We start from the raw sequence: 13,826 nt of genomic DNA, 5'->3' as shown, positions 1-13,826 counted from the left end.
ATCCTGTTTTCAAAAACTGTTTTCTCTTGTGTTTCAATCAACGTTCTCACCTGTTTGTAAATCTCCTTGCTTTATATTCGGATGTTTTAATGGTTTTGTGTGAAGCACTTTGAATTGCCATGTTGAAATGTGCTATACAAATAAAATTGCCTTGCCTCGCTTTGCATAAAAACGATCAAAAAGTACACGGATCCTATCGTTGGAGAAAACAACAAGACGTGTACGGCAGCCAAACGGTAGGTGGCAGTAATACAATGGAGAGGATGCCAGCGTCCGCACAAAACCTCAAAGAAGAAGAGCCACGAACGTCTCTGCTCGCGCATCTCACGTGACGTTATACCGTTATGCACATACGTCACAGATCAGGAAGAGCGGTTTCTTGACGACAGGACTAGGAAAAATACCACCCATATAAGCAGGTATTATTATATTTTTCCCATTGTGTTAACAGTACGCAGTTCCCTCCTAGTTGTTGTTTCTGAAGAGCAAAGCGGTTTAGGGAATGTAACGTTAGTTTATCCGAAACAGGCAAAAGCTGCCAGGTTAGCAACAGTTAGCTAGAACGCTATCGGCTAAGCATATTATCGACGTAGCGTAACGTCATTTAGGTAAAAATAACAGAGCCAGATGACGTAGACAGTCGCGTGAGGTAAGAGACTCAATATGCAACTCGCAAATATCCCTGATATAAACCATTTTAGCGTAACCTTCCCGTGTGAGTTAGCACATATCACCTGACCTGAATTGGGCGGTTCCTTGCTAAATATCCAGTAAAACTATTGCTTTTTAACGGTGTTAAAGTTAACGTCAGCACCTTACCTTTCGAGCCAAATACTGTTTGAATTTAATTATGTTAAAGTTGTCCAGAGCCTTTTAAGCAGTCGGTAAAAGGACGCTAACGCCGGGGAATCAACCGGCTGCGGTGCAGCCATGACGGCCAGACGTCCATCGTCATTGTAAACATCTGCGAGATTAAATATTGGTTAAAGGGTTAAAATCCCCATCAATGCTGTCAACCGGTCCGGTGTCCCAATTCTGGCCTTCACCATAAGAAGTCCCGCTTCAACACCTCCACATCTTTCACCATTTCCCCATCATCGCCCGAGTAACACTACTTTCTCTCAGCAAAGTAACTTTCTGTAGTAATTAGACTTTAAGTGTTTATATGTATTCATTCGTTTGTGGTAACGTTACATGCTGTGTTGAACTGCCATTAGTAGATTTAACTGTTCACAAACTTAATCTGTCACGTCAGTAAAATAAAGTTGTTCCCGGACTAAACTGTGTCAGGTGACCATCTTGGTTCCACACCATCATTGTCGACCACGTTCAAAAGTCCCATAAAATCGGTCTGTTAAGGAACATGTTTGGATGGCATGTAACTTGAAAAACACTTCCCCTCTTTCTGCAGTCGAAGAGCTCTGGCAAACATGTCCTACGGCAAAGCAGAGAGCTACCGGCCCGTCCCACGGGACTTCAACGGCCTCATCCAGACATGTAGCTCCAACATCCAGAAGATCACCCAAAACAGTAAGGGCCTCTCTGCCGTCACCATCAACCAAAGGATCCGGAGTTTCAGATGAGTCTACAGACAGACCATTGTTGGGAGCGGCTAGGGGGTCGTATTAGGTTACTAGCAAATGAGGAACTAACTTATGGGCATTAATAGAATTATTAATAATCACTAAGATACTTCTTAGGAAATAAACAAATAACAGGGCACCACCCTGAGCTAACAGGGACCAATAACCAATACTATAAATCAAGTCTCATAATTGATATTCACTGCTTGAGAGTGAAGATGCTGGAAGGATTTAAGTTTGAGCATAACACATAACACTTATTTTAAACCTACTCGCTAAACAAGCAATCAAAACCAGAGTGTGTGTGTGTGTGTGTGTGTGTGTGTGTGTGTGAGCACAGAGGGGGTGGGGGGGGGGGGGGGGGGGGTGCAGGGAAGGAACGACTGTGGGGTTGCGCGCAACAATAAGCGGAGTGCCGATTATCACACTAGGGGGCGAGCGAGAGCAGCGGGCGGGAGTGAGACCGTTGAATCAAACCACAGAGGCGGGGAAGACGGGAACGTTAGGCGGTGTAATACGACTACTCGACGCGAGGGGCGTAAGAGCGGTATGCGAAATGCAAGCGAAATGCAGGGAAGTGTTCCACGTAGTGAAACAAAGAAGAAGACGATAATTGCACTGCTATGGCAACGCTATCGGTTGCTAGGGACTACGGCTTGGACGAAGGGGGGGGGGGATACGTGAGGGCATTCTGACCCGCGACCAGCGAAACGTAGATCAGCAACGTGAATCAGGACGGTTGGACTTATGTGTGTGCAGTTACGGAAACAAACGATGTGGCTGCCGATACGAAATAAAATCACAGGCAAACGGATCACACGGCGGAGACCTGGGAATAGCGATATAAGATCGAAAAGAAAATAAGAACTATTTTGACCATGAGATATCATTCAACAGCGTAATACAGTTGGCACTTTCACTCCCTTACAGCAAACGTATCACAGAATCAGATCAACAGGGAATATTACGACATTTGCAGGTACACATTCAAACATGAAAACTGAAAGCTAACCGCAAACAACAATGGAGGACGTACAGCCGATCCTGTTCTTGCTTCTCGATATGTGGCTGTTTGTCACAAGGAGACGACAATCTTTGTTTGAGCAAAGGCTACATGCTGCAAGCCTCGTGTGTTGTCTTTCCCCTCGCGGCACGCGCAAATGACGACACTCTTTCAACCAATCAACGCTCTGCAGTGAGTCTAGCTCCGCCCTTTAGTACCAAACAACTGTGCCAGGTACCCCAACGGAAGGGTACCCTAAAAGTGGTACGGTACGGTTTGGATTTTTGGTACCATTCTCAACTTTTTGCAGTGGAGACACAAATAAAAGGGTACCGACCCGACCCGTACCGTACCGTACCGCTCGGTTGAAACGCGCCATTTATGACCAAGGGGGTCTGGACCCCCCCAGCAGGGCTCCTGTTATCAGCCCCTGGCATCAGGCCACGGGGGACCCCCATATGTTTGTGTTTTTCCTTTGTCCTCAGTGAAGAAAAACATGGTGAGGTTTATTAGCACCCTGCTCGATGTCATTCATTTGGACTAGTCCAGATTTACCTTTAGTCAAGTTACAATAGTCCCTTTTTCATGTGGAATCACCGGAATGTGCAGTGGCAACGTTGTTAAAGCTTTGTATCCTAGCTCAGGCAAGGTCCTAAAGACTGGGAGGAGTAGTTCTGCTGCTAGTAGGTCACTACAGTGAGTCAATACTGGCCTGTAGAGAAAAATAAAATCGCCCATCCCTCTCCACATCTGCTGGCAAACCTCTGCCCCATGCCTTCACCTCTGGAATAGATTACTGCAAGAGCATTCTTCATGGCACATCATCTGAGATCCTGAATGAACTCCAGTACATCCAAAACAGCCGCTCCCACAACGGATCCAATACAAAACCCTTCTCCTCACTCACAAAGCCCTCCATGATCAGGCCCCCTCCCACCTCACCATCATCATCACCTATCCACCCCCCACACGACCAAGCACCGGGCACGGGGTGACAACCTTCTCCGTAGCTGCCCCTCCCTCTGCATTCCAGAGGGAGGGGCTTTTTTTGGTGCCACAAAACCAACCAATCAGAGAATTAAAGAAGGTCAATTGTGATTGGCTGTTGGTCTCCAATCACAACGCTAGTAGAACTACCTACAGCATCGCGGAAGCTCAGCGAGTTGTTGAAGTTTGCAGCATTTGTGCTAAATGCTAACGGCCTGGATTAAAACACGTGCTGTTCTCATCATTTGCTTCGGTCATGTCTGATGGTGGCTAGCTGGACTTCTAATATCACTTTTTTTCGTCTTCTTTAGGACGCGTTGTGATTGGAGACCAACAGCCAATCACAATTGACCTTCTTTTGTTGAAAAGAAGTTTTTTGCCACCACTGCTTCAAAGATGATCAATGACACACTGCAATCACAAAGCTCTTATACTTATATATAGATTCTACTGAGCAGATTTGAAATTGATCTGGTGAAATATCCCAAAGTGCTGTTCAAAGAATTGAGTGGGAATAGATAAAAGCTGCAGGATTTCTTATCCAGCAAGGACTTTGAATGTGACCCAGGAAGCTTTACAGTGACAAGGCGAGGCTCACAGTCTGTCACCATAGTAACACCAAGTTTCCTTCATCTCAGGCTTAACTAACTCCTGAGCTTTGTGGAAGGGCTCAGCTGTTCCTCTCCATGGCGTGTTTGGTTACATCTGTACGCACAGAATGCTGCAGTTTGTTCTCTTCACAGCTGCTCAGATCAAGAGCCTGGTGAACCAGCTGGGGACCAGCCAGGACACCAGTCAGCTCCAGGACCGCCTGTACGTACCCGCTGAGCTCATCCTTCATCTGTTCTTTGACTCCGTTACTATATTCACCGTGCTTTTACAAAATAAACCCCTGTCATTAGAAGTTCTCCTGATGTGTATTGGCTGCTCCAGGTGGTGATTTCCTCTCTGGAGATGACAGCCCAGGATATCAAAAAGTGGCATATTAAAGGTCTACATTTCCAAAATGAAAGAATATGTGGTAGTTGTGATCAGCACGGAAGGACGATAACCAATTATTATTATTATTATTATATAATTATTTAGTATTTTCAGGGTGTTGATGGTTTGATGTCCTACGTGGGTTTAAATGAGCTGTTAAAAGTGGCTGTAGAGCTCAGGGCAGACGGCGAGGCGATCACCATAATCAGGGCGGGGTTCTGGGTCCTCTGGGGCCGTTCTAAACGGTTGTGTGTCCATAGGCAGCAGATACAACATTATACCAACCAACTGGCAAAGGAAACCAACAAGCACCTGAAGGAGTTGGGCTCCACCCCTTTGCCCACCTCCCCCTCAGAGCAAGTAAGTATCACTCTGCCTCGTGATCTGTTGTCATGTCACAGTGCAAACCGTTGGATTTCATACCATCACAAATTAGCCTCAGAGGGCTTTACAGTCCGTGCCCCACATGCAACATCCTCCGTCCCGACACCCTCACATGGTGAAAACCATGGTGAGACTGGATGTCATGTGACCAGAAGGAACGGCCAAGCAAGAGACTCAGCTTCCCTGATTCTGGTCCTTCAGACCTTCTGTTTCCTGATAATTATGACAATACAGTTTATTAGTTTCCACTGCCTGTTTGACTAGATATATCTGTCAGTGGTGTAAACCTGCTCCTATATCTCATCTTTCTGGTTCCCTCCGTACTGTCCAGAGGCAGCAGAAGATCCAGAGGGAGCGGCTCATGAACGATTTCTCAGCAGCTCTCAACAACTTCCAAGTGGTGCAGCGGCGCGCGGCCGAGAAGGAGAAGGAGTCAGTGGCCAGAGCCCGAGCTGGATCCCGCTTGTCAGTGAGTAGGAACTCTCCTCACTGGCCTTCATGTCCACGTGTCATCGGCTGACTGCACGTCCCTCTGTCCCACAGACTGAAGACGTCCCTCAGGATGAAAAGCTGGTTTCTTTTGACAAGTAAGTGACGCTCCTTCGTTTAGGCTTCCTCTGCCAGGCAGCGGCACTTTGCGACCAGGGAGAAATGTAGATATTAGGAAACTAAGGATCACTTGAATAGTTAAAGACAGAAATTGAATTCTTTGAGAATTCATTCTTTCTCATTTGGTGGTCAGAAAAGAATATCTCTTGTTAGGACGTTTCCCTCACAAACCTCAAGCCTTAAAACAAAAAAAATGACGCCACCAACATGGAATTAGTCAAGACATCTTTAGTTGACCACCAAATAATAATCAGAGAGATCAATTGTTGTGCAGTTAATGGAGTGCATCTGAAAGGGAAAACCACAGCGGCCCTCTGTGGATTTCAGCATGCTGTAAAAGGCGTGTTTTTGTAAAGCCAGGAGGACTGGGGTCAGATGACCACCCAGGCAGAGGAGGGGGCCATCACAGAGGAGGACCTGGAGCTCATCAAGGAGAGAGAAACCAACATCAGGCAGCTGGAGGTCAGCTTACTAATATCCATCCATCCACACCAGGACCTCTGCTAGAAAGCCCCCACCCTGTCCCGGCACCACGCAGCTGATTCTACCTCGTTTGTTTGTGTGTTTCAGTCCGACATTTTGGATGTAAACCAGATCTTCAAGGACCTGGCAGTGATGATCCACGATCAGGGGGAGATGATTGGTGAGTCGCACTGGGCTCCTTCTCAGGGTCCCCGGGGTGTGAACTGAGCTGAAGAACGTGACCTTGTTCATCGTTTGCCCTGCAGACAGCATTGAGGCGAACGTGGAGAACGCTGAAGTTCACGTAGAACGAGGAACAGAGCAGCTCCAGAGAGCCGCCTACTACCAAGTGAGTCTGCAGCCGCCAACTCGGTGCCCTCCGCCTGTGGCGTTCCTGCCAGTAACCCTCCAACCTGTGCTCTGCTCTCACAGCAAAAGTCCCGGAAGAAGATGTGCGTCCTCGCCATGGTCTGCTCCATTGTGCTCGTGATACTTGGCATCATTATCTGGCAAGCTTCTTCTAGCAAGTGAGGCGGCTCCACACAGCCGATGTGTCGGTAGCGTTTCGTTGTGCCCCGCCCACCTCCCAGTCGCAGGCAGCAGATGAGGCCGAGGCTCCGTCTCTGAGCACATTTAGACTCTTTTTGTAAAACCCTATTTAAAGTCCGATGGGCTGAAGTTCTGTCTTGTCTGGTTTACTGTACTAACACTAGTTGTCAAAGTATTTCACATGTTATTGAGAACAATTTCAGCGCAGGAAAAAGCAACACTCAACTTGTTAAGTCATTGAGTCCATAGCTTCTGATGTCGGGTGTGAGGAGTGTCTGGCGCTCCCAGTAACGTCCCCCGGGACTCGTATTCATCCTGCTGCTGATGGCAGTCCTGTTTGTAATGTACATGTTGTAAAATGAAAGCTCTATTCCATGTCTGTAAATATTACAAAGTGCTGCAATATATTCTGCTAAGTACATTATACGAGTACTCCGAGTCCAGTCTGCAAAGAAAATGTTTTTAAATTGATTTCTATGAGTCTAATAAATGTCTTAAACACTCTGGATGTGTCTTCAGTCTTGTGGCTCAAGCCGGCTGGAATGTTTAAAGCTCACTTGGTGTACAATTTAGTTCTTAAGCATCACAGTATAGAATGAAATCTACATACTGCGCAGTGAGTTCAGGGAGAGCTCACGAAGATTGGACAATAACACAACACATGTACACAGTGCAAGAAATATGGATGAAATATCAACGTATTCAATTGGCAAAATGTGTAGTAAAACTATGTTCTCTGCAGTCAACAGTGGCACAGCTTCACGCTTTAGTCATTGGGACAAGACAAACAACCCATTTAGTCAGCGATACCATCTGCTGGTGAAAGTCTGTGATGGTCTGACTGGGTCGTGCTACCTGCTGGGGGGCCACCGGTGGAAAGGGAGAGCAGCTGACTGCTCTGCGTTGTGTCATTCAGAATGCTGGACAGCCCAAGGGTTGTGTCACATGGATCCACAAAGCTTCTACTGTTGTCACTAAATCACTTGCAAAAAGGGCATTTTCAGATCGCTCTGTGGACTTTCTATTGGCCGCGTGTCTATGGCAAGTTATTTAGGGGACGAGCATTTTTAGAAAAACTAGACAAAGCGTTGAAAACTTTCTTCCTGTTGGAGAAGCTCACACTGGTCCGATCGTATTTCAAGCCTCTGGAAAAACCCGGTGAGATGATGGTCCAAAGATACCAACATGGACTCAGCCAGCCGAGCACTGTTAACCACTGAAATGTTGCTGCTGCATTACAAAGACCAAACGGTTTTCAATTAATGTCATTGTTGCTGTACAACAACATTTTGCTTGGTAGTCAGCAGGTAGCAGCAAATAATAAGCAATGTACAAGATAAAGATACACAAAAGGAATCAAATAAGTGAAAGATAAAAAATACACAAGACGAATAAAAATGTTACTGCAGTATAAAAGTATAAATAAAAATAAGTTAAATGCGTGTTTGTTTGTTAGAAAGCGATATGTCAGGTTCCTAACTTGTCTGCCTGAGCTCACGTTGATCCATTTCTGTTCGTAATATGAAGTATGAACTATATATAAAACCGTGTGGTCCTCGGCAAGATGTTAGTCAGCCTCCAGTGTGACAGTTATTAAAGTGACTTTCGGACTAACTGCATTGGACAGCTCATCACTGGTTGGACAACCTCTCTTGTAGTAACAATAAGCAGTTCACAAGTTGTACATAAGTGAATAAACCTACGTGTAACAACAACATGTGGAACATTTGGGATGTTTCTTTGTAGAGTAGAGCAACGCATAACACATAATCGACGACGATGAATAATGATCCTGCATGAACACATATGCAGTGATCATAAACACTGTTTATTGCACCTAATGTGTCTCCACTACTGCTACAAAAAAAGAAGATGAAGAAGACTTGATGGTCCGGTCAGAATTCTACAGTTCAGCTGCTCTCGGTCAATATGCAGCGTGGTGAGTTTGTCCAGCAGACAGCAGCAGAGAGCCGAGCAGCAGAAATGGAAGAGCAGGTGGTCCCTGAACTCGGATTATCATCGTCTAATGTCTGCATGCTGACCCAATAATGGTGCAGAGAGAGGGGAGCATTCTGCCGCCTGGCTGAGGAAAGGACTCCGTTGTCATCAGCTTACTGTGATGTTGTCTCCTTGTTGATTCACTGCACTTGTGCTTTCGAAGAGCAACATGCTGAACGAGTTCCATTTGCTGTCGTTTTTGTTTCAGTATTGAAAATGTAGTATTTGAACCCACTTTTACAAATGATAGATAAAGTCACAGGATAGCCCAGATGCTCAGCCTCCTTAATGACATTTAGCACATCATCATGGGACTGTGACCTAATTCTATACCTGTTTTAAAACTATGAAGTCAATACTGTGCAATACTTTCAGAGCTCAAATTTGACTAGACCACTAAGAATGATACTTGTATTGATAACCAAGTTTATAAATGGCCTAATCTATAAAAGTATCTTCTTAAATATTATAATATTATTAAGAAATACAGATAAATAGAAACATTAGAAAGTAGAATGTACCGTGTATTTATCCACCCAAACATGTTGTATTAGAATCCAGAATCTACTGTAATGTATGTCAACATGACCCACTGACGACATACAGTATGTTCAAATCAATTTCAATTTATTTAGTATAACACCAAAATCCCAAATCCCAAATTTGCCTCAGCAAGCTTTACAATCTCTAAACATGTGACGACGTCCTCTTTCCTGAAACCCTCACATCGGCACAGCAAAAGAGCACTCAACCTGGAGAAGGACAGAGGAGGGAGCCCTCCATCAGGTGTACAGAATGAAAAAAGGACGCCAGGAATTTGTCATAAAAATATTTTTTACACTATGTTACCGTAAAATGGATTACAGTAAATTGGCGTGAACTTTATAGTCAATTAAAGGTAAAATACTGGCAGTGGATGCCAGTAATTGGCTGTTTTTTATGTTACACTGCTGTAGAATACAGTATGTTACCGTAAACTTGAACCAATTTGACTGTGAATTAACTGCAATTTACTGGCAGTCAACGCTAGTAATTTACTGTTTTATTTACAGTGCCCTACCGTAATATACGGTATGTTTCCTGTATGTTCCAGTTTGTTACCATAGGATTACTGTTTTTGTGTTATAAATACCAGAATGTTACCGTTTACTTATAACCGTATACTTTTGCATTTAATTCCCCACAAATTAAAGGAAGACAACCAAACGCATTTCGGTCATAGTGGTTGGAGTTTATTAGATGCCTTTGAGACAAAAATGTTAGACATTTTTAACCAAGAACAAAACATAAAATATGTCTATTGCCCGAAGTTGGCTGGGATGGACTCCAGCCCCCCCGCGACCCTGTGTGCAGGATAAGCGGTTTGACAATGGATGGATGGATGGATGGATGTATACAATAATAAAAAAATGAATCATAAAATCATTGGGAACAAGGTAAACTAACTGCAGCAATACGCTATGGAACACTTTCAATTGACCGCAGCAAACGGCTGGCGTCCTTAATCCAGAGCCTCTGTAAAACAAACCAAAATAAAATATTTAGAAACACTGTCATTGATAAAATATTCAAATTACAAAGATGAGGAAGACAACAAGATGTAAGGAAAGAGAATGTTAATCATGCCAGGCAAATAACACTTACCAACGTTACTTGGAGAGACGAGGCAATGAGAAGCTCCCATGTTGAACTGATAGGTGTTCTGGATGAACTGAGATTCACGTCACGTTCAGGAGCAGTCGGTCACGATTAACACTCATATGACTTTTAGGCAATGAACACTTTGAATAATACAAATATTTATAATCTTTACATTCCGGCCACTGAAACGACGGGGAAGGCGGTGCGTGTGATAGGGAGGGTGTGCTGTGCAGCACAAGGTCGGTGGTTCGAACCTCTGTCAAGTCGAAGTGTCCCTGAGCAAGACACCTAACCCCCAATTACTCCACATAAATGATGTCAAACCATGGGCGTTTTGGATAAAAGTGACAGCTGCATGTGTAGTAATGTCCTGTAAGTCAGTCATCATCGTATCTCATTATGGTGACTTACAGGAGCTGTTTTTCAGTGGCTGACATGGGCTTCCATACATGAACCTCCAACAGATGTAGATGGACTGTGATTCACTGCACTTGTATGTGTATTTCCACAGCCGACGGGAAGAAACTGTTGGTGTGGCGGGAGGTCTTAGTCCTGATGGACCTCAGCCTCCTGCCAGATGGAAGGGGCACAAACAGTTTATGTCCGGGGTGGGAGGGGTAGCTGCTTCAGAGACCTGGAAGCGAACAAGTCCTGCAGGGACGGCAGATTGCAGCCGATCACCCTCTCTGCAGAGCGGATGACACGCTGCAGCCTGCCCTTGTCCTTGGCTGTGGCTGCAGCGTACCAGACGGTGATGGAGGAGCAGAGGATGGACTCCATGATGGCCGTGTAGAAGTGCACCATCATCATCTTTGGCAGGTTGAATTTCTTCAGCTGCCTCAGGAAGAACAACCTCTGCTGAGCCTTCTTTGTGATGGAGCTGATGTTCAGCTCCCACTTGAGGTCCTGGGTGATGATGGAGCCCAGGAAACGGAAGGAATCCACAATAGTGACGGGGGAGTCACACAGGGTGATGGGGGAGGGTGGGGCTCTGTTCCGCCGGAAATCCACAACCATCTCCACTGTCTTTAGAGGTTGAGCTCCAGGTTGTTGTGGCTGCACCACGACACCAGATGGTCAGACTCCCACCTGTAGGCGGACTCGTCCCCACCAGAGATTAGTCCAATGAGGGTGGTGTCATCCGCAAACTTCAGGAGCTTGACGGACTGGTGGTTGGAGGTGCAGCTGTTGGTGTACAGGGAGAAGAGCAGAGGGGAAAGAACGCAGCCTTGGGGGGCACCGGTGCTGATGGTCCGAGAGGCTGAGACATGTTTCCCCAGCTTCACGTGCTGCTTCCTGTCAGACAGGAAGTCTGTGATCCACTTGCAGGTGGAGTCGGGCACGTGCAGCTGGGAGAGTTTGTCCTGCAGCAGAGACGGGATGATAGTGTTAAAAGCAGAGCTGAAGTCCACAAACAGGATCCTGGCGTAGGTTCCTGGGGAGTCCAGATGCTGGAGGATGTAGTGGAGGGCCATGTTGACAGCATCGTCCACAGACCTGTTGGCTCTGTAGGCTGCTAATTTGTGTCAATGACATCACATTGATTTATTCAATTAAAAAAAAACGTTTTTTGTTGCTTAAGGTAAGTTTAACTATTTAACAATCTCTCCAATGCTTTGAATAAATATCCCACAGTGCATATAAACTCATAACACACACATGAGACTCAATCTTCTCTTGCGTTCCTTGCAAGCTCTCTAGTATTTATATCTAGTGAAAGTAATCTAAGCCATTGTTGCTAGATAAAGATAGAGTATTACAATTACTGTAGACATTAGTCAATGCGGTGATTAGTCAGTTAGATCGGAGAGGCCAAGACAGTAGTTAAACCAGTAGGTAACCACTTTAGGACTGACTGGAAAATGATTGTAGCTGCCAGGCTACTTTGTAGCCGCTAGGTGCGAAACACAAAGTCTGCAGGGACCACTACTGTGTCCGTAAAAGACAGTTGTTTGGAAAATGTGCTGGCTAAATGTCGGGAGATTGTTGGTCGTCATGTTCTTGAATACACATGAGACGTGAGGAGGAACCGTTCTTTATTTCAACTCCACCATGCTGTTTTCCTCCAATGGCCCATACCTGCACCAGGTTCATCCCCAACACTGAGTCCAACCTGGGGCCCCACAAGTCCCCACACGTAAAGCTTCCACCCACATGAATATATCAACATAGATTTATAACAAGTACCACATTGGGCACTTTAAACACAGCTGTCAAATGATGGAGAGCTGACAGCAGAGAGTTGCTACTTCAACATGTTCCACCCGGTGGAATTCTGCCTCCAAGATGATTAAATGTGTGGAGTTTTGTGTTAAATAAATACAATTAAATAACAAGTACACACTTACTTGTTCATTTATACGATTTTGCCTTTAGAAGAACAGTAACTTTTCATCACGATTAATCCAGATTATTTGATTTCAATTAGTTGTTGTTTTTTATCTACTGACAGCCGAATAGTGTTCATTATTATTAACGTTTTCCTGTTTTCACAAACAGATTATACTATTCCAAATGTCTTGCATATAATTCCATACACATCTCACATTAATAAACCTATTGCAGATCAGCCTGGACCAGCCCTTAGATAAGCTGCTAGTGGCCTAGACTGCCCGAGGATTTCTTAGGACACACCATGTCCCCATGAACCAACATTACCAACTTTGCCTCATTCCAAGTCTTTGTGCTTTCCCTCCCACAGGCTTCTGTAGATGGTGCTTCTATCTGGTGTCCCTCGCAATATTTGAATTTTTGTGCATCTTTTGCGTTGTTCATTCTGTACACATGACATCCATTGAAGTCTTCCCATCCCTCAATCTCAATGAATTGAATCGAATTACAAACATATACCATGCCTAATATTGGTAACTTTGGAAACTTTAGGATGCGCACTTGCATTTCAGACAAAGGTCTGTGTGTTTTAGTTTGCAGCACAGCATGAGTTCAGATATGGTGAAAAGGTTCAGAGATAATTTATGGCTCTCCTTCCCTGCTGCATGGGGGGGGGGCATGTGGAGGGCTGGGGTGGGTTCTCTACCCCTCTCTAGCTGTCACTTCACCTCGGCACCTGCTCTTCACACTGGGGAGAGGGGCAGACGGCGAGGGATGGTGAAGGGGGGAGGGGGGTAGGAGTTGAAAAGGGAGGGCTTTTGTGTAGTGGGGGAGGACAGTCTTGAATGAGTGAGGAGATGTGACTGTACAGACGGCTGATGCAGGGAGCGCCGTGCTCACCACACAAAAGCCCTCCAAAGGGCTTAGACACGCCTGCATGCCGACGCGCCTCTACGCTCCTCCTATGGCAAACAAACGCCCATTGTGCTGCTGATTTCAACATCACATTTTACGTTTCTGTTGAAGATGGAAGCATTTACTCAAGTATTGGCACTATTATTTAAACAGCTTCTTTCAGTTTTCATCAGACATTTGCATCAACTGACAGCATTAGTGAATTACAATCGATCAGTCAATCAGCAGGAAATATTCATTTCTGTGTACAGTTTATGGTGAACAATGGGATTATTGTAGTGAAACATTTAACTTAAAAACCTTTCATGTACTTATATAACCTTTGTTTTACTTTGCATTACTTATACGAATAAAAATGAAAAAGAAATTCATGAAAGACAAAT

General features: G+C 45.0%; 1 protein-coding gene across 1 annotated transcript; it reads left to right on the top strand.

The window, feature by feature from the left end:
• Positions 1-252: 252 nt before the first annotated feature.
• Positions 253-7,062, top strand: stx12 (syntaxin 12). Its single transcript, XM_040188906.2, has 10 exons — positions 253-419; positions 1,412-1,530; positions 4,317-4,386; positions 4,815-4,914; positions 5,270-5,407; positions 5,482-5,525; positions 5,904-6,009; positions 6,118-6,190; positions 6,276-6,358; positions 6,442-7,062. Exons 2-10 carry the CDS (start codon positions 1,431-1,433, stop codon positions 6,538-6,540), a joined length of 813 nt encoding a protein of 270 aa, XP_040044840.1. The 5' UTR covers positions 253-419; positions 1,412-1,430; the 3' UTR covers positions 6,541-7,062.
• Positions 7,063-13,826: the final 6,764 nt, after the last annotated feature.

Source organism: Gasterosteus aculeatus, chromosome 10 (assembly GCF_964276395.1).
Source record: "Gasterosteus aculeatus chromosome 10, fGasAcu3.hap1.1, whole genome shotgun sequence".
Taxonomy (NCBI): Eukaryota; Metazoa; Chordata; class Actinopteri; order Perciformes; family Gasterosteidae; genus Gasterosteus; species Gasterosteus aculeatus.
The sequence above is the reverse complement of the archived record's forward strand: the minus strand, read 5'-3'. Positions and strand labels throughout refer to the sequence as shown.

What these genes read in the sequence shown, in the direction of transcription:
- stx12 (XM_040188906.2), top strand. Translation starts at nt 1,431, where the DNA reads ATGTCCTACGGCAAAGCAGAGAGCTACCGGCCCGTCCCACGGGACTTC. An exon ending in GAGCTGGATCCCGCTTGTCA is followed by an intron (nt 5,408 to 5,481) that starts GTGAGTAGGAAC and finishes TCTGTCCCACAG; the next exon opens with ACTGAAGACGTCCCTCAGGA. An exon ending in CCAACATCAGGCAGCTGGAG is followed by an intron (nt 6,010 to 6,117) that starts GTCAGCTTACTA and finishes TGTGTGTTTCAG; the next exon opens with TCCGACATTTTGGATGTAAA.